We start from the raw sequence: 20,853 nt of genomic DNA on the forward strand, positions 1-20,853 counted from the left end.
ATATTGTGGTTTCTCGTTCCACTGTAATCCTTTTCTGTTATAACAAAGAAATAAAATAAAAATGAAAGCTACAGCCAAAAATAAGTACCTTTCTAGGAAATGAGTTGCAGTCTGCATTTAACCTCAAGGATTATTGCAGATGGGCTACAGCCAAGACACACACAAAAAAGTGTGCAAAATCACTGATGCGTCATAAGAAATATGAACCAGTTAAGGTGGTCACAGCAGATGGTTCCAGAAGTCACTTTATACTTACCAAACCTTTTATAACCAAAGGACTGCACCTCCTCCTCATCAGCAAAGTCGTCTGGAAGGAGAACAGTAAAAGGGATAAAATTTAATGGAAAGTAAACAAAAAGAAACCAAAAACCAATAGAATGTTAAATTCAGTCAGACAGAAATAAAGAGATGTGAGCTTGAATATACTGTAAACTGTGCCTGTTGATGAAGAGATTGAAACATTACTGAAACCCTAAGATTAGCTTTTGTTTTCTACACAAATTACAGTTTAATAAAGAACAGACTTCTCCAGTCAATTTAAATCAAAATTTTCCTTTGTAGAGGATATTTAAAACCATGTCTCTCTCAATGAGTACTGTAAGAAAATCATATAGGAAATGTTATTTGTTGCCCACTGAATCTGCCTTAAACATTTTAAAAACATGTCCAAAATTTGTCCAACTGAGATCGTCTAAATCAGACTATCAACATGTCCAACCTTGACAGGATTGAACCCCAAAACCACTGTGTGGGATTATTCTCCCATGTCTGTGGGAATAACTCTAACCCATGAAAATAAAGAAACAAAACATGTCCCAATAATCTTATGACAAAAACCCCCTTTTTCATCTATATAACCTTAAAAGGGGCAATAAATGTCTGAAGACTAGAGCAGTGACTCTTTTCTATCAGTGCTTCTTCAGCTGGAAACGGGAGAAGTAAGAAATGTGTGATGGGAAGCTGCCTCTTTCCAAGGTCTAGTACTGAAATAAATGACTCTGACCTTTTAGCAGACCCCATGGACAGAGAGCAGATGGAGCTAAGAGGTGACCAGAACAATCTAAAGTGTTGTAAAACATACTAAACCAATCTTACAATTTGTGTTTCCCTATCCCTACACCCCCAACAACCTCTTTCCTGTTTATGTTTCCAAGTAACATGAAAACATCCCATTACAATAGTTGTATCAGTGTAAGTCTGGAGCTGCTGAAAAGTCATTTTTGGGAAATGGAATTTTACCCGAAGGGCTGACCTGAAAAAAGCGCAAGTCAAAGTGAGTGTTATTTGGATTTGGCGATGCGTACTGCTGCATGGGGCCAGGATACTTAAGAAAGATTGTTTAACATTCCAGAAGCAGATACTAGTGAGACTAATAGTTACATAATACTGAGAGGACACAATTTGTCCATTTTGGAAGGTTAGGCCATCTGTCTCTCTGATATAAACAAAGTCCTGCATGGAAAAGAAAGTTTAAAATATATAACAATGATAATAATAATAATAATAATAATATAAGATTTTTCACACCGTTACTGATATTTACTGATTTAAAACTCTGACATATATGTTGGCTGATATTTTTTTTCTACCAGACAGATGAAACATTGCCAGATTTCAATAACATTTGTTATATATAGATATTTATGAGTCCTTACTAAGATAATACAAAGAAAAATAATGTGCTTTATTGTCACAGCAAGTGGTGGATTACTTGTTTCTGCGCCGCCTGACTTTGCTTGGATCAGCTAGCATTCCAAAAGTGTTGACAACAGAGAAGTTGCATTAACAATCATAACACAATTGAAGGGTGTTTCTTCGATCTCTTCTTTAAATGCTGATACCAGTATATTGAAAAACAGCTAATATCGCCCAATATATTGGCCCCATCAACATCAGTATTTTAAAACTTGAATCCTACAGCAGTCCAGTGCCTCTTTGTGTTTGCCTTCTATAAGTATCTATTTGCCTTTAATTATCTTCTGTATTAAGACGTCCCTTCACATTTATATTCAAATTTTAAATGAAAGCAGTAACAATACATACAGATAAACAGTGTAAAAATACTGATATTTATCCTGTTAAAATCTCTGCTTGTATTAGCAATGTGCAGTATCTGTAAGATTAGAAAAAAAAATACACTTCCATGTCTCTATATCTATATAAAAATAAGCAGTAGGATTCAGTAGAGTGGAGTTCCTTAAGGCTCTGTGCTGGGGCCTATTCTGTTTTTGATGTACATTCTTCCTTTAGGCCAGATAACACAGCAGTTTCTTGATGTTTCTTATCATCTTTTGCTGGTGATATTCTGCTATACTGCTCATTTAAGCCTTCTGAAGGTCACAAACTCTCCAAGGTCTCCAAATTTAGGTTTTATTCTTGGTCAAGCTTTTTCCTTGGAGTGACACTTAAAATGGATAGTAAGAACCTGTTTTTGTGATTTGAGAAACATCTCAAAACTTAGATTAATTGAGTCAACAAGTGAACCTGAGATGATAATTCATGCTTTTCTTTCTACAAGACTGGACTACTGTAATCGTCTGTTTACTTGTCTAAACAAGAAAGGGCCAAGAATCAAAACCTTCTAGTGGTCCCCCACACCCGTTTCAGAACTCGAGAGGAGCCTTCCAAGCTGTTGCGCCCAGATTGCAGAATGCACTTCCTCTATTTCTACAGAGTATGGACTCTGTAGAGTCTGATCCTAGCAAGTATTTACCTGCCTTAATGGATTTTATATGATTTGCGGTTTTTTTTGTTTTTGCATTGAGGTTATGCAGTGCCATAATTTCTGAATTCTTTAATTTGATGGTCAGGCCATAAATCATTCCCTTTCATTATTATTATTATTATTATTATTATTATTATTATTATTATTATTATTATATTTGTTTTTCTAAAATCAGGAATATCAGAAATTGAAAGTATAAGGGCAATGTCTGTCATTCTGCTGGGCGGAAATAATGTGAAATCCCAGAGATGATCAAAAATGTGGTCAAAATGTGAAGCTCTCTAAGAGAGACCACAAGATGGCAGTAACCAGTGTTTTTTATTTGTAAGAGGGAAACAGCTTACTGACCTATAAAGCTTGGACCTCAGAGACTGACATGGAGGAGCTTAATTTAGTCCAAAACACCAGAGCAATACATGAGAATCGCATCTGGGAAATCTTTATCTAAACCTTGATTTAAAACAACACGTTCTCCCTCCCGAGGCAGTCACACACTGCACCATGATTCATTTTTTTCCTAAGTTTTGAAAAGTTCTCCTAACACGGGTTAGTGTTTGATGTGCAGCAGTGGACAGATGCAAAACAATCCCAAACAGAGTGCCTTAATTGATTCCAGATGTTAGACGCCAGTTGTAGCCTACGCATTCCTCATGCCCCAGACTGAGAGAGAGAGAGCGCGCGCAGAAAAGTGTGACAAAAAAGCGCGAGAGGAATGTGGGGTAAACAGAAAGTAGACCGAAGTTTGCTATTTAGATATTTTCCATCATTTTAAAACTTTTGTCCCCAGACTGAGCTTACCTTTCATTGTGGTTTACAGGACTCTACCGTTGTGAAGCTGCTGTTTGAAGTCACATCCACAGCATCGCAGTGGCATTTGCCCGAAACCTCCCGTTATGCGCCAAGGCACCTTGAATCCGTGGGCTTTCCCGGTTTCCTTAGCGTGTTGATAGGTTATTAAAAAGAATAATAATAACAATAATAAGATTTCAAAGCTCCATCCGCAGCTCTTTAAGCTAGACCTCCTTCAGCGCAGGTAACTTTAGTGCTGCATAAAAAGGACGCACTTTGCTAAAAATAAGAAATGGAAGAAGAAGTTCTAAAAAAGTAGGGAGGAAAAATGTAAAATAGTTATGTGGTTGTTGGAAGGGATGCTGAGTTTGAGGGTGTATCCGAGTCATGAGCGCTCCAGTCACACCCGCAAGAGTAACAGGAGAAACTCCAAAGTGAAGGAATCCATACGTGAGAGGAAGTGGCTGCTTGGAGAAACCACGTGTTCCTCACATCTGTGCGCACCGTCTGCAGAGGGTGTTTGCACATACACACACAGCGCACAGCTGCCATTGTGCGGTTCATTTTGATTTCCCCAGTCTTAATATGGGAGAATGATTCTGAATTATAGTGATTCCAAATGTTGTGTTCCCCGTTATTGGTTCAGTTTTTATGTCCGAAAACACAAAACCGAAGAAGAACTCAGAGTGGACTGAAATGTTTGTCTCATGGCAAACTAACTAACTAAATACATAAATAAATAAAATAAAAGGTAGAAGACTTCTATTTTATTTTCAGATTTTCCATATTATAGTTTTATTTTTACGTCATCATTCTTATTATTATTACTTTTTAAGAGGAGCTCCAGTTGTTTAAATATGCGCAGTTAAAAATGTGAAGAAATTGGAGAAGATTTTTTTTCTCTTTTGGTCGCTTGGGGAGCTAATTATCACGAGGTGTTAGGGCGTCCAGAATACATGAGGAGCTCTGGTATTCATTTGAGGATCTGAGTACAATAGTGCTCCACACTTCTTTTGATTCTCTTTTGGTCTGTATAAATAACTGCTCAATAAAATGGAAAAAGATGCAAATATTGAATAAAGGGGTTATCAGATGAATAAATACAGTCACACACATTTTATTAGGTGCATGCTGCTAATGCAGGTGTCATGCCAAAAAGTCACTTCCAATGTTTGTATCTGTTTTCATGTCTAATATCCCTGCTCCTCTTTGTAAACAGGCTGTAATCAAGAGAATTTATCAATGGGTTTTACCTGTTTTGCAAGGATCCTTATGAGTTCCTAGTGTGAATTGTAGCCTCAGTTTTCTGTTCTTAGCTGACAGGAGTGGCACAGTTTTTAACAGTTTTTAACAGTTTCATTCATTATAATTCAGTTCTCTGCTTATGTCTTCAACCCAGGACTTCAGACTTTGATCAGTGCCACAATATTAAACATGACACACACACCCAGCACTATTTGTGTAATTGATTATTATCAGGATGTCCAAAAACCTCCCAGAAAAGCCTTCAGTTAATCCAAAATGCTGCAGCAAGAATACTGACAGGAACTAGAAAGAAAGAGCATATTTCTCCTGTTTTGGCTTCCCTTCATTGGCTCCCTGTTAAATCCAAAATTGAATTCAAAATCCTGCTCCTCACATACAAGGTCTTAAATAATCAGGTCCCATCTTACCTTAATGACCTTGTAGTACCATATTACCCTATTAAAGCACTTCACTTTCACACTACAGGCTTACTTGTTGTTCCTAGAGTATTTAAAAAATAGAGTGGGAAGCAGAGCCTTCAGTTTTCAGGCCTTCTTCTTCTGTGGAACCAGCTTCCAGTTTGGATTCGGGAGACAGACATTATCTCTACTTTTAAGATTAGGCTTAAAACTTTCCTTTTTGCTAAAGCATATAGTTAGGGCTGGACCAGGTGACCCTGAATCCTCCCTTAGTTATGCTGCAATAGGTGTAGGTTGCTACGTGATTCCCATGATGCATTAAGTATTTCTTCTTCAGCCACCTTTCTCACTCACTATGTGTTAATAGACCTCTCTGCATTGAATCATACCTGTTATTAATCTCTGTCTGTCTTCCACAGCATGTCTTCCTTCTCCCACCCCTCCCTGAGCCTGGTTCTGCCGGAGGTTTCTTCCTGTTAAAAGGGAGTTTTTCCTTCCCACTGTCGCCACAGTGCTTGCTCATAGGGGGTCATATGATTGTTGGGTTTTTATCTGTATGTATTATTGTAAAGTCTACCTTACAATATAAAGAGCCTTGAGGCAACTGTTGTTGTGATTTGGCGCTATATAAATAAAATTGACCTGAATTTCTCAATGAGTAATTGTGTGCTTGAAATCTTACACAGCCAAGTGCCATTTTATACATTCAACTGTTTTATGTTGAGCTGAGCCATGGAAGGACATGGGAGGAACGGGTTTGCCCTGCAGTGTTATAGGAACCAGGTGCAGAAGGTGTCAGTGAGGCTGAAGCACTGGCTGTTTTTGATTATTATCCATAAGGACTCTATTATCTGGGTCACACCATGCAAAGAGGGCACATTTTTGAGAATGATGGGAGCAGCAGTGAGAGAGTCCCTCGCATTTGACCAAGAATGAAAACTTTTAATGGAAACAGCTTTCTGCTGAGAGGAATGTGTCCCTTTACTAAAAAATAGGCTGGACTGGCTTCTATTCATATAATATATAACAGAGTGTACTATTCACCTCTTTCACCTGTGCCAGTATAGGTTATGAGATCAGTCCGGCTCAGGTTAAAAAAAACCCAAAACAAGCTTAACAACAGAAAGAATAACGTGTAAAGCTCAGCTCACTGTGTGTGTGTGTGTGTGTGTGTGTGTGTGTGTGTGTGTGTGTGTGTGTGTGTGTGTGTGTGTGTGTGTGTGTGTGTGTGTGTGTGTGTGTGTGTGTGTGTGTGAGTGAGTGAGTGAACAGGACTGAGACAACCATGTGTGCTTGGTTGACTGGTTAATGGTTAATTTAACATTAATATTTGTGTGTGCAGCAAACATTTCCAAAAGCCTTTACACAGATGTACAGCTGCTGGCAGATGTAATCAGAATTTGCTGTTGATTCTGAGACATTTTGACTCTTTTGTGGTTATTTAACTTGAATCCCTTCAGGGACATCTTCTCTACACCTCATATAAAAGCCAGCCACAGAGTAAACCTCGCTCAAACCTTTCAGCCTCTAATGTGCACGTACAAGACTTCTGGCCTCTGATGTCTTGTCTGACATGTGCCGATACCCCATTACAACATTTGAAATAAATACATTTTTCTGGTTGTCAACAGTACGTTTGATGTGACTAAGCAGTCTCTTGTCCAAAACAAACCACTCAGTCAGTGTGACGACTGCTGGATTAACGGGCATCAACCTCAAGCAAGGACAGTAATAGGATAAAGCTGAAGTGGAAAGATTACCAACAGATCTCGTCAGGTCAAGATATCCTGACGAGATCTGTCCACACCGAGCACTTTGTTTATTTCGGTCGACAGAGAAGCACCTTCAGTCTGCTGCTGGTGAGTTGTGCCTCATGTAATCGCTCTGTTGTTGTTATGTTTGTCTTTTAGTTAATCAACACTTCTTCAGCTAACTTTTATCATTAACGCTTTTTCTAAGTGAAGTCGGAAATTTTCCATGAGCTGTGATAGCACAGCAACAGTTGTAGATAGATAGATACTTTAATTATTGCCATAAATAAAATTCAAATATTCAGCAGCTGTATTTAAAAATTAACCTAAATTCATAACCATAACCATAAATAATGAAATCATGTTAAAAAAAATTACACCATTCTTCCCCCTTTTTTTACCCACTCATCCTGGATGTCAGCTGGCAAAGGGCAAAAAGTGAGATACGCCAAGGAAAAGACAGGAGTCTGTTATTGAGTTATAGTTGAATCAGTTTAAACATATTTTAATAAAAACTGGAGACAGTAAAATAGAATAGAGAAGCTGTTTTTAGCACATCCCTAAAAAGTTCATCCCTGTTTACTGTAAATCCCTGCTGCATGCCAAATTGTAACTCACGAGGCTTATAATTGAGGCACAGGCTCTAGAAAATTCAGGCAGATGATTTAATTGTTACCAAACTGGCAACCCAACTCAAAACAATTCAAAAATGTATTTTTAAAGTTTCCTCTTTTGTGTATCCTTGTGATTTTATGGAGCTTAACCTCCTGACACAACAGATGTCCCTGTCGGAAACACAGCTTGCAAAATTTTTGAGCTGAATTTGACCCTACGGTGCCTTTTGCTTGGTGATCACCGCCTGCTGCTGACCTCACACTGGTGCTGCTTAAAGTAAAAACTAAACTCAGTCAGCCAAATGAATAAAAAGATAAGAAAAGAGAAAGGGCAAAGCCTCCTCATAGAGTCATAACAGGCTACACCATTGCTCTAAACAATATAAGTTAAATTTGTTTAAATGCAGTAAAGTATAGTGATCACTATTCTGTGCAGGAAACTATTGGTGAAATGTTAACAAATATGGTAACTGAGAAGTAAGTATGAGAGAGGTGGGATTTTTCGCACGATCTGACCCTGACCCTAACCCCAACCCTTTAATAAACGCTAAGCAGAATTGATATTGTCCTTGCAACACTGGAATGTCATAAATGCACGAATGGCTTGGTGCGCCAAAGAATAAAGTCAGAAGAATGTGATTGGTCACTTGCAATGTTGTTCCAGGATCAACACCAACACGACGATATAAGATCATCCGGATTTTTCAGCGCCTAGTGGCTGTGTAGCGCCACCAAGTGGGAGACTTCTATATGACCACGTTAAATCAGGCTCACGCTCACCCTTAAATCCTGTCGCCTTTGTGGCTGACTAGATAGCACTTATTGTTTTCTTGAAAATGGATAAAGATGGATTTGTGTATGCAAGCACAAATAAGTCAAATTGTTAGATTTGAAAGCAAAGAAAAGAAAGCCTAAGAAAAAAACTCCAGAGAGCACAAACCTCCGCCTCGGCAGCTCACTCTCTGGGGAGTAGTTACATTTAAAGGGAAATAAGTATATTCTTTATATATTCATGTTATTTTCATCGTCCTTTTTAGAAGTTTGTAGTGCAGTAAAGCCAAGTGCAAAGTGCAGGTGTTCACCATCTTAATATACTTGACATAATTTTGAGTATAATTGTTATTTTGAGTATTTTTTATTTTTGTGCATATAGTTCACATGTGGCATTCATTTCATTGACTATTAAAACAATGGAATGTTTAAATGTTTAGGGATAAATATCAAGTTAAAAAGGTTTTAAAATACTCATGAACATGCTATATGTATTAAAGTTGTTATCAATTTAAAGTATTATAACTTGTAATTGTAATGTACATAAAAAATAAGATTTAGCTGTACTCAAAAAGTTCTTGTCAGTCTCAAAACTGACATTTGAAGTAACTATGTGTAGCATTATTTGCATATTAATCTAGTGACCTTAAATGAGAGGTCACCATGATGCCATGATTTGCTTACTCATCTTTGCAAAACGATCTCTTTGATAACAATCTTAAAGTTTATGCACAGATAGGCTCTAATTGTGTTTAAATCTCAGTGTCTAAATGTGAGTCGGTTTCATACGTAACCCCTAAATCACACTTGGTATATCCTGTCAGACTTTTTATTAGTCGCTGTGACAGAGCTCCAAAATGAACTTCCTGCTGGGTTTAACACTTTTGTTGGTGACGCTGGGTCTCCTCGATTCTGTACCTACGGATCAAGGTGAAGGCATCTCAGAGGACACTTTAAAACGTGAGTTTGCAGAACAGACACTTCCAAGTAGATTTGGTTCATCTAATTATTCTTTTGTTCAGAAATATTTGTAAGTGACTTTGAAGGAAATGTGTTTCTTGTTCTTAATATTAAACTTTTAGGGTTTAATAGTGTGTTTATGTGTAGACTAAAATGCACTCAGTTTCCTTTTGTTTTCTCAGAGTTGTCACTGGGTGGTGAGAAGCTTGTGGATGAGGAGGTAAGGAGAGCTTTGTATGGGGTGAAGCAGATGAAGGAGGTGATGTGGAGGAATGAGCAGAAGCATGAACACCTGATGAGGTCTTTGAGAAACAGCAGCGAAAAGAAGAAGGTTGGATCCACGTTTGATTTCCTGCAAAAGAAAATAAAAGATTCAAGTCAATGATGAAAACATATTAAAGAATCCTATTTTGACCACCAGGGGGCAGCAGAACTAGCCAAGGAGGTGACTGAGAAGCTAAAAGAGGCAGAGGAGCAGTGCAAAGACTCCCTGCAGACTGAGTGGGAGGACTGCAGACCCTGTCTGGAGGATGCATGTAAAAACTTCTATACCTCCACCTGCCGCAGGGGCTTTGCTTCTTTCCATACTAAGGTATGCAGACTTTCATGCCCTTCAAATAATGCTGCTAGAAATAAAGTTACATGTTCTCAGTTGAAAAATGACAGTTGTACAGTTGGCGCAATCTTCTCCCACTGACAGACTGTTGTATTTTCATAACAATGCATTGAATAACTTTGTCTGAAGTCGCTTGAATAAATTAGTCAGTAATGGGAGTCATAAAAATTGAGTGCAAATCCATTTTAAAAATAGATACATACTGAGACAAAAACTGAAATATTATTTTATTAATTTATTATCATTAATTAATTTTTTCATTGTGTATTTGTTATAATAGCGTTTTTGTTTTGTATATTAACAATAAAACAATACCTCAAAATAAATCCTGATGTTTGAGTAGTAGATGCTAAATTCAGCTAAAACGGGATGTTTTTGAATTATCTCCCAATCCTGAAATCACAGTTGTTCTATTCTATTCTGTGAAATGCATCAATTTCCATCACTTCTGTTTTGTAGGTAGAAAACTTTTTTAAAAGAGTTTCCCGGCGCTTTGGTCCCCGTGAGACCAACTTGGAAGCAGGGGACATTCTGGTAAACCAGGATAACAACACAGACACAGAGATCGTCCAGATGGAAGACTCCTTCAACCGACTGGTCAATAAAGTGGGAATGCTGGTGAACCGTAGCGTCACCCTGGTCTCTAAGCTGAGCAGCAGGCTTGACAAAGCTCTTCAGAGAGCCTTTCTGAACAACACCGATATCCTGATGGAAGAAACCACCTCTGATCCCTACGACCCTGCCCGGGACTCGGGCTTCCTGCAGGGTGTGGGACTAGAGGAAGTACTGGAATCCTTCTTTGACTTTGCTAAAAGTGTGGTGGATGAGTTTGGAGCTGTGGTGACCCAGGTGTTTGATGATATCCACAAGACAGTGGAGGAGGAGAAGAAGAAAGGTAATGATTAAGCCGAGCAGTTTGCCTCACGTGTGCCAGTGAGCGTGTGCCAAATATACAAAAAATGATAACAGCTGCAGATTTCTCTGGTTCCATCTGTAAATTTATAGAGCTGCTGCTGGAATTGGTTGGAATTAAAATATGCAGATTCCTTGCTCCCAGTGTCACATGGTTTGGAACTACTGAGTTGAAATCATTTTAAATGTAATTGAACAAATTTCAGTGCATTTTCTTATTTGTAAGTTAACTGTACAGACTGAGTTTTATTATTCTTAGCTGTTCCATAAAGTGTTAGCAAACTAAAAAATAAATAAAAAATTCTGTTGTAGAGAGGGAAAGTCTTCCTCGCTTCCTGCAGAACAGGAAGCTGTGCAGAGCCCTCCGCAGACAGACATCAGAGTGCTGGCAGCTACAGAGCGAGTGTGAGAACTGCCAGGGAGCTCTGCTCACAGGTGAGCAACCACCAGCCTCAACCTGGACGTTTATTCGAGCTGACATTTTGAAACTTAAAACTTTATCTTCTTCTTGGCTCCAGAGTGTCCCAGTGTTCGGGAACTGCACGTGGAGTTGGATGACGTTTCTCAGCTGCTGGAAATCTCCAAAGAGCAGTTTGATGAGATCTTGTCTATTGTCCAGCACCACACTGATGAAACAGTCAGTTGGCTCAGCAACATGTCGGCTGTATACAGCTGGGTGGCTCAGGCTGTGAGCAACAGCAGCGCTTCACAAAATATCTTCCACATCACCAAGGTGAGGAGGGATGGTGGAAGAGGTGGCAAAGCTATGATGAAATATGAAATAAAAACAGCAGATATGTTTTCTTAAAGAGAAATTTAAATGGAGGCATATCCACAGAGCTTTTGTCATGGAACTCTTAAATCTTCAATAAACTGAATTTAAATCGCAAACATTTATAAAATAGTAGAAATACTTGGTGACAATGGGGGGAAAAAAAACCTCCCTTTCAACAGGAAGAGACCTTTGGCACAACCAGACTCAGGGAGGAGCGACCATCTGCTATGCCTGGTTGGGTGAGGGAAGGAAAATAGGACAAAAGATAAAATATAGAAGAGAGCCAGAGTTTAATTGCTAATGATTAAACACAGCAGTGGAGAATAAATGCACAGAGTGAAAAGAGACGAGTGAAGAAGAAATGCTCAGTGCATCACGGGAAGCCCCTCCCCAGCAGCACTCACCTATAGCAGTGTAACATAGGAATGGTTCAGTCATCTGATCCAGCCCGAACTTTAAGCTTTAGCAAAAAGGAAAATTTTAAATCTGATCGTAAAAGTGGAATATTTATTGTATATGCCACTGCAAAGGAGTGCTTGATGTAAAATGACTTCTTCCACTCTCCAGGTGGCGCCAGAGAGCCACAATGAACAGAATGCGGCTGTTCGTGAGACCAAGGTGGAGGTAAGCATCCTAAACTCTCCTCCGCTTACCCTCACCGTTCCCAGCGAGCTGGAGCTGCAGGACCCAGCCTTCATTCAGTATGTGGCTCGAGAGGCTCTGGAGAAGTACAAGGAGATGGTCAGGTGAGAGCCAGAATGACTGAACCCTTCACCCATGCTTTTGTCAGTATCACTTGTCCTTTTTTTTTTTTTTTTTTTTAAAGAAAAAGGCAGAAATGTCATTAGATAGCAAGGCTGAATCTTTCTGAAATATTGATGCAATATTCATCAGTTTTACAACGACGGTGGAGATCATTTAGGTATTGCTTTCTCTGCTTCTTTACAGGTTTGAAGATGAGTAATACTGCAGTGTGCAACAGTGAATACAACTCGAGCATGTTTGTATTGTAGCCATCATCTTGTTGAAATCTACAAATGTCAAATCAAAGTCAGAAAGCATCAGTATTCAGTAAAGTAAAAAGAAGCATAAATTTAAATGAATTTTTAAAAATAGCCACGTTTAAGAAAACATCTGGACGTCTTGGGTCCGACTCTTCAAGAAGATCACTGCAACTCGTCAAGAACACAAGTAGTAAAAGTAACCTTTGAGTAAACCTTTTATTTTTTTTCCTGTACAAAAATCATTATTAGTAACTTTTCTCATTCATTTCATTATTCATGTCCCTACTAGTTCAAGTCCCCATGTCTTTATGTTTAAGAACAATCACACATGTTCTTTGAGTGATGAACAGAAAGAATTACAACAACAACAACAAAAAGTTCACATCTTTGTAGCTTTCATACTCCCAAATTTCCCCATCACACACACCTGGACAGAGAATGGAAGCATTTCTAAGAATTTCTTATTAGATTTTGATCTGTAAAAGCACTAAAGCCCTGTCTGGAACACAGTGTGTGCCAGGTGTTTGTTTTGTCTGTCTGTTTCTATTTAACTCGCACACGAAGTGATATATCATCTGTACCGCCGGGAACTGAACTATGAAAATCATAGGAGAGCGGAGCTGCTCACATGCAAATACCACTGGAGATGCTTCATTAAACATCACCACACGCACGGCTTTGCATAGTTGCATTTCAAACCTATGAGAATACTTGATTGAGGTTGTAGCTTTGGATAAAGCTTTTCCCTCCAGCAAAATCTGAAATGAGGACAGTGTCGATCTGCACACAGTCCCACGTATGGCGACTCCTGCACCGTCAGTCACAGCGCTGCAAAATTCGACTGTGTAGATGTGTGCAATAATGAAGAGAAATCTACAAGAATCTTCTGTAGCAATCAGAGCTGTACAACAGGGAAAGAAAGACAAGAAGCAAATCTTATAGAAAGATGAAGACAATCTTAATTAAATTTCACAGCTGAACTGTCTAATCTTTTCTTTTCTTATACAAAACGTTAATCAGGAAAAACTGTTTGCACTTGTAAATTAGCAAAATACCTCTTTATGATTTCAAGTCCCAGATTAAATGACAAAAAAAGAAGAAAATTTCATTTTGAGATTCAAACAACCCTGTTAAAAAAGAATCATATAAAACACTTGTTATTCCTGCTTCTTCCACCTCGTCACACCTGCTCAAATACACTTTTTATACATACTGTATGTACATCTGCGGTCATCTCTCAGTACATTCTTGCATCCATACAATACCACCGTTTTTCCTCCTCCATTTATTCCACCTCATAATGCTCCACACTTTACATTCAGAGCACATACGTAACATCTCACACAGTAATTGGGCGCCCACTACATACATATGGCTGACAAATTAAAGGAAATACTCGAATCCTTTGCTCCTTTTGTGCCCACTGAGTCGCCGTTTGTTTTTCCTTTGATTTGTCAGCAGTCTGTTCTTATCAACCTACATATTCATACCAAACTCATATACATATAAAAGCTCTCACTCGAATATCAAAGACTTTTTGTTGTTAAATTTAATTTAAAAAAGATGGTGGATTGGAGGAAGGGTAGGGGAACTTCTCATTTAAAAAAACGTTCATTAAAAAAATGCATCCGCGAGTAACCATTCATTTGAAAATTTGGATCACAGTGTTGTGGCCAGCCTATATGGATTATTGTGATATGCACAGTTCTCAGAGTTCAACCCGCTTGGACATTTCCCCACATATTTGGCCCCTCAGGTACATAAGGGACAAACCTCTACTTCCTCTACATCGGGTATGTCAGTTTGGAAAAGTTTGTAAAAAAAAAAAAAAAAAGTATTTTCTGCAGCTTCAGCAGAAACGTTGGTTTTCCTGGATTTTGATCTCTGCCGATGTACCGCGGTTTGCCAGAGTTAGTCCCAGATCCTCCCGACTAGAGGTTGTCTCCTGGCTGATACTGTGGCTCTGTGGCTGTGAAGTAGTCTTCTAAAAAGGACTGGATGTACTCGAAGGTCGGCCTTTCATCTGGCTCCTTCTTCCAGCACTGCTTCATCATCTCGTGCAGTGAATCGGGGCAGCCCTGTGGGCAGGGCATGCGGTAACCTCGCTCTACCTGCTCGAGTACCTCTCGATTCACCATGCCTTAAAGGAAAAAAAAGGACAAGAAATACAATATAAATGGACAGCCATTATATAGTCAGGTTATCCAAACATTCATTACAAAGGTACTTCATACATCTATTCATTTATTTGATCTAAGTAAGGCAGTGGGATTGTAATCGTGGAAATTTACACTATAGACACACAAAAAGGGAGATTATCGCACCATCTAACCTATGTGCCGAGTGAAGCTGTGCACTCTGATGGATGGGAATAAAATTTCATAAATTGGTGGTTTAATATAACTCTAGACGTTTTTTATATAATTTATTTGATTTATTATGGTCATGAGAAATACATCTTCAGAATTTCTGAAGATCTCTCAAAGTTTTTCTTTGGACATTAGCAGCTTTTCCACTAATTTTCACTCTAGTCCTTGTACGGATGTATTCATTTATTTTTGCCTTTGAAGCATTCAAGCACAAAAAGGCACCGAGCTCAAGGGATGAACCAATGTTGAGGCTACACATACTGGACCAATTGATTGCAGTTACATTTAAATTGTATGTTTAAGGCACTTTGTTACAAACAGACTGGCAGAAAATAAATTAATCTTCTCAATCTCTTTAGTTGAATGGCCAAAAACAGATTGCCAGGCATTAGAGCTATTAGCTACTAAATAAATAAATAAATAAAAATTCTATAGTATCTGAAAGTTGTGTCTTTTGGAAAATATCCAGCCAAGACTGGGTGCGCGCGCACACACACACACACACACACACACACACACACACACACACACACACACACACACACACACACACACACTCAACTAATATAGTTTGACTTCCACATCAATATGACTTCTCTCTGTGGTTATTTGAAAAACCATATAACAGAAGGAGTCTTCCAAAGTTTTCTGGTCAAGAAAACTAGTACAACTTTTGATTAGGAAATAGCTCAGTGTGCAGCCTGACTGTAGAAAGCGCTGCTGTCATACAGCTGACAGCAGGATTAAATGCCCACGCAGACCACTGTGGTACGGGGGGAAAAAAACCTCAATGACCCAGTTGGAAGTTCACTCATTATTTCCTGTTAAGACTTTTAGTCAATTTTAAAACACATACAGGGAGATAAGACTGTTAGCAGAAATAAACCGATACAGGTGCTCCAGCGCTCTCACAGAGAAGTCTGCGTAGCTTCCTCCAGTTTACTGGTTTACTCGTAAAACTGAACAACAAGAAAACAAACAGAACTGCTCCAGCTCCGCGTCCCAGTGTCACAGATTTCTTCCCAAGACAGGAAGATCGTGATCATGAACTCTGTGACACAGCACAGAAACAGCTCCGTGGGGAGCTCAACTGCAGCTAAAAGAGGTTATGACACAGAGTCAGCGGCATGGTCACAGCATAGCCGCATCCTCCCCCCTCCATCTCTCTGTGGGAGAGTGGGGATCAGATTATCTCACAGTCGGAGAGGAGAGGAAAAGCCCCGAGCAGCTGCTGAGACCAGGATGTGGTGGCAGCAATGTGTCGGCTGCTGAGGTGGTAGAATGATTTACATCTCGCATGTTAAAACCTCAGCTCTAACATCATGTCTGCCTATTCGGGTAACAGTAGATACCTATACACACACACTTGATATAAAATGGAAAAGAAATGACACATCACGGTCCAGACACTTGGTCTAACTGCATCCAAATACATCTGCACTGTCTAGCATCGAATTCAAATAAGAAGAGCAGACCATACATGTACAGTTAGACACTTTATGGTTTAAAAAAAAATGCAAATAAGTGGGTTCAACCCCCTGAATCTGCAGCTCTGGGGTGAAATAATTAGAGGAATGATTTGCACTGAAACCAAGAAGGCCACTGGAGCCAGATGGACCTCTACAAGACATCGTTAAGTCGTCCATATGGCATGCTCTGTAATCACTGTCAGTTTAACACAGTTCAAGGCACACACTGCAGTACTGATCTCATACAGCAGGGGGCAGAAACGAGGTGGAAGAAAGGGATAAGAAGGGGGATCACACATGCAAGGGTACTTTGCCAGTGACTGACAAGTCACTAAACACCTGAGATGACTCATATCAGATCACATGTGTGGATTTCTATTCTAATTCACAGGGTGAAAAAGCCCCAGATGACTGAGGATGACAATAGCGTGCTGGAAAATAATCATGACGCAAAACTGTCTCCTGGGTCAAACCATCACGAGAACTCCATTCAGCTGAACAAAGGAGGAGGGGCCAAAAGCATCTACAGCAAAAATTAAAAGTGCATTACATGTATCTGCGTGTGCTGTCTTTACCTGGATATGGTACTCTGCCCTTGGTCACAAGTTCAGTCAGCAGGATACCGAACGACCAGACGTCTGATTTAATGGTAAAGCGTCCATACAAGGCAGCTTCAGGTGCCGTCCACTTGATGGGGAATTTAGCACCTGGCAAAAAAGAAAAGGAAACAGCGAGGCGAGTCAAGCATGGGCAAAGAAAACATCAATAAGACTGCTGAATATTCCTCAGTTGGTAAATCAATAATTTAAACTTTTCAAATGTTAGAAACTGTGAAAAAGCAGCACATCCTCACATCAGGATGCCAAATCGGTCAACTGATTAGAAACGTTAACTGATTTTTTGAACCACCCTTCAGCTCAAAAAAATGTAAGCATGTGTAGCCTAAATGAACAAAATCATGGTTCATGTAGCGGGCCTGCAAATTGCATTTTTAATTATAGCTAATATCAAAATCTGCTGTGACATTTTCAGGTTCAACTCAATTTATTTAAGCTCCAAGTCCTGTATTAAGCAGCAGTCATAACTAAATAGATCAGAGCAGGCACTGAGAGGCCCAGTATCAACATGTTCTCTATTTATAGTCAGTGCAGACAAACATGCGTCCAACTGCATCCGCTCCCTGTCACACACCTTGTCTGGCGGTGTACTCGTTGTCCTCGATGAGCCGAGCCAGGCCGAAGTCAGCGATCTTACACACCAGGTTATCAGCGACCAGAATGTTGGCAGCTCTCAGGTCCCTGTGGATGTAGTTCATCCTCTCAATGAAGGCCATGCCGTCTGCAATCTGGGATTAAGTTGGATTGGACAGGACGTAATGGTGTTATTCTAACAGCTTCAGAAAGCAAAAGTGCGAGCATGAAAAAAGGACGTTTTATTTTCAATTATAGATCAAATAAACATAGCTGCATTTAGGTGTCAAGAATACACGAAGACAAAACTCAAACAAGGCACTCTACACCTGTAACAATGACACCAACAGCATCTGGATAAACATCCTGAACACAGCCATTCGACACCATTCTCACACTTGTTGTAAACTCCCTCTGAGGCGTCTCTGGGTTTCAGCCTGTTTCAGTTTTAATTCCCCCCCAAAAAAAGGAAAAGAAAAATTACTACTCTGCAGAGTGGAGAGGGAGCCTGTGAGCGTGAAGAGGCAAATTAAGAGCAGATCACAGTAGGTGACTGAACCAGCGAGCTTAAATGGCCTCTGGTGAGCAGCGTTTAAGTGCTACAGGCAGTTAAGTGGGGGACAACGAGGGGAGGCACACGCAGCGGTGAAGAGCTGTCGGAGGGGGAGAGGAGGCGCACATTGTTGCACAGGAAGCGGCAGAGAGGGGAAGGGTAGATTTTAAATAAATTATGCCAGCCAGATGGAGAACAAACCGAAACCAGTATTCACAGGGCGTGAATATTTGACTCATGCACACCTACACACACGGCTGGAAAGAAGCCCGCGTGGAGCTTTCTCCGCTGCATTGCTGATGTATGATAATCTTTCCCCTCAGTCAGAGTTAAAAGAGCAGCCGGGCAGGGAAGAGACACGGGGAGCTGCTGCACCTGTGTTAGCATTTAAACACTGAGTTTTTATCCTACCTGTGAAGCCATGTCCACTAGCTGGGGAAGCTTCAGATACTTTCCATCTCCCTCCTTCAGAAAGTCCAGTAAACTACCTGCCAGAGTTTAGAAGACTACTGTCAAGAGAATCAATACATCTGTCTGCAACGTGTATAAAGACAACACCAAAATAAACAGAAACAGAAATAACCTGGAGGCACCGCGACTGTTAAAAAGTGAATACAACCCTTCAAATGAACTGTGATGTGTTTTTAAAGGCTGCTGGACTGCGGGGGATCCAGTGGTGCAGGGGTGAGCAAGTTGTTGACTGGAAGGTTTGTGTGTGTTTAATGGGGTCAGATTAAGAATGAAATACTTATTAAATGTTGATGGAACTATCTGGCTGTTCTAATCACAGTTCTGTACCAGTTAATGAGTTCAAATTTTACCTTTTTGCTGCTCTTGTTTAACATCTGCTCAAAAAATAAATCAATCAATCAGAGTGAAAGGAGTGGCTATTGATCGCTTGGCTTAAGTATAATCTGTGTGACAGCTCTAAAAAGAGCTCTGAGGCCAGGGATAACATTATATAAGCTCTGAAATAATTTGCATTTACTTTTCTGAGGTTAAAAGATAAACAGAAGATCTTTTATAGAAACACTCTAATAGAAAAATTGACAGACACAAATTATTATTCCAAGAGGACGTCAGTTTTTTTTTTTATTCTTTGAAAGGTCTGTCGATATTTTCACTTCTAAGGTTTACACAAGATATGTCAGACTTCCTGCCTCACTCTTGGAGTGGAAAAAAAAATGTATTTATCTCAAAGCTGCACTCAAACAAGCTCTGCATAAACATACATTTTCTTGCCGCTCTGACTCTCTATGCCACCACAGTGGATTTAAATCCAAATAAACAAATCAATTTGTGCTTGAAGGGAAGATTTTTCAGCTTTAATTCAGAGGTTTTACAAAAATGAATGCATGAAGTGTTTGGGTATTATAGCCATTTTTTATACACAGTCTCCATTTTCAGACAACTGACTGAGGAGCAGTTTCGTGGCCAGGTGAGGCGAGCTCTCCTGTTATTTCATGCCAAATGAAGCACACATCTGAAGTTGATTCAAAGTGATTGTCTTTTGATTTTTAGTGTTATTTTAACTACAAGCCCCAAAGAGACGTCACTGCAAACAGTATGGGCACGTTTGGCTGGCTGTTCCTAAACAGTTTATGGATGAAAAAAAAAAATGAGTCACAGCACGACTCTTTTATAATATACTTGAATGTTTTAGATCATATTATATTATCACTAACAGAAAATTCATCATCATCTACGGAGATCAACCACTCATGACTTCTATGGCGTTCCACAGGGCAGTTGTCTTGATCCATTATTTTTCTCCTTATACATGCTGCCACTTGGAAACGTCACCAAACAGCAAAACATTTGTTAGCATAGTTGTGCAGTCGATACACAGCTATCTGTAGAGCCAGGCGACACTGATTTAATGAGCTTTTTAGCACTGTGTTTAACATATGAATGACTGCAAATGCTTTAAGACTAAATTTCATTTCTTCATTTCTTGGCTCTAAAACCAAACACGATTTGTGTGTTTATTTGTGTTTATTTCTGATGGACTGTTTGTTTATTTAAATGTCTGTTTTCATATGGGTTCATATGCTTTAGTTCCTGTGAATCTCTTTGGAACCTCTGTGTTATACTGGGCTATACAAATAAATTTAAGATATACATTCTTTGTGTGCATCGTCATAACTTCTGGTTTGGAAACTGAACAGTTCTTACCTTTGCCCATAAACTCAGTAACAATGTATATGGGCTCCTCAGACACCACGGCATAGAGAGGTACCAGTTTGTCATGCCTCAGTTTCTTCATGATCTGAGCCTCCTGCAGGAAAGCCTCTGGAGACATGGTGCCCGGCTTCAGGGTCTTGATCGCCACCTTAGTTGTACCGTTCCATGTGCCTGAATATATATGAAACAAAATGTGAATGATCACTTATTTACTTTGCAAAAGTAAATACTTTGCTTGAAAGATACAGAGGAAATACACTTCCAATTCATTAAAAGACTAAAAGGCCCATTTTCTAACCCTTTCACGTGATTAAAAAGTCAATCCTAAAATCACTTGGACCTCTGGCAGGGCTCCCATGTATGGAGAGAACATGGCAGCTGAAATAATCGGCCACTTCCTGATTGAGAGCCACTTACTCACACCCTGCTTACATACAATAAGCCAAGGCAGGAGATCTACTGCTTTCGCTATGAATGAATCATAGCGAACAAACTCTGCGTGCACGC

At 39.5% G+C, this 20,853-nt stretch overlaps 3 protein-coding genes across 3 annotated transcripts in view; 1 reads left to right on the plus strand and 2 right to left on the minus strand.

The window, feature by feature from the left end:
* colec12 (collectin sub-family member 12) overlaps positions 1–3,965 on the minus strand; it is a 32,453-nt gene extending 28,488 nt beyond the window's left edge. Inside the window, exons 1-2 of the mRNA XM_085388548.1 lie at positions 3,524–3,965; positions 257–307 (exon numbers count right to left, since the gene is read on the minus strand). Coding sequence (XP_085244674.1) covers positions 257–307; positions 3,524–3,530 — 58 coding nt within the window. The 5' untranslated portion in view covers positions 3,531–3,965. The remainder of the gene's footprint in view (positions 1–256; positions 308–3,523) is intronic.
* Positions 3,966–7,007: 3,042 nt separating this feature from the next.
* Positions 7,008–12,733, plus strand: clul1 (clusterin-like 1 (retinal)). Its single transcript, XM_085390354.1, has 9 exons — positions 7,008–7,037; positions 9,139–9,274; positions 9,457–9,605; positions 9,696–9,866; positions 10,350–10,785; positions 11,115–11,237; positions 11,321–11,535; positions 12,145–12,323; positions 12,526–12,733. Exons 2-9 carry the CDS (start codon positions 9,172–9,174, stop codon positions 12,539–12,541), a joined length of 1,392 nt encoding a protein of 463 aa, XP_085246480.1. The 5' UTR covers positions 7,008–7,037; positions 9,139–9,171; the 3' UTR covers positions 12,542–12,733.
* A 1,650-nt stretch (positions 12,734–14,383) lies between these two features.
* yes1 (YES proto-oncogene 1, Src family tyrosine kinase) overlaps positions 14,384–20,853 on the minus strand; it is a 32,261-nt gene continuing 25,791 nt past the window's right edge. The window contains exons 8-12 of the mRNA XM_085390352.1: positions 20,338–20,517; positions 18,574–18,650; positions 17,611–17,764; positions 16,995–17,126; positions 14,384–14,721 (exon numbers count right to left, since the gene is read on the minus strand). Coding sequence (XP_085246478.1) covers positions 14,513–14,721; positions 16,995–17,126; positions 17,611–17,764; positions 18,574–18,650; positions 20,338–20,517 — 752 coding nt within the window. The 3' untranslated portion in view covers positions 14,384–14,512. The remainder of the gene's footprint in view (positions 14,722–16,994; positions 17,127–17,610; positions 17,765–18,573; positions 18,651–20,337; positions 20,518–20,853) is intronic.

Source organism: Rhamphochromis longiceps, linkage group LG18 (assembly GCF_057381845.1).
Source record: "Rhamphochromis longiceps isolate RC_006_pf linkage group LG18, R_longiceps_female_GT1.1, whole genome shotgun sequence".
NCBI lineage: Eukaryota > Metazoa > Chordata > Actinopteri > Cichliformes > Cichlidae > Rhamphochromis > Rhamphochromis longiceps.

What these genes read in the sequence shown, in the direction of transcription:
- clul1 (XM_085390354.1), top strand. Translation starts at nt 9,172, where the DNA reads ATGAACTTCCTGCTGGGTTTAACACTTTTGTTGGTGACGCTGGGTCTC. An exon ending in ACAGCAGCGAAAAGAAGAAG is followed by an intron (nt 9,606 to 9,695) that starts GTTGGATCCACG and finishes TTTGACCACCAG; the next exon opens with GGGGCAGCAGAACTAGCCAA. An exon ending in GGAGGAGGAGAAGAAGAAAG is followed by an intron (nt 10,786 to 11,114) that starts GTAATGATTAAG and finishes ATTCTGTTGTAG; the next exon opens with AGAGGGAAAGTCTTCCTCGC.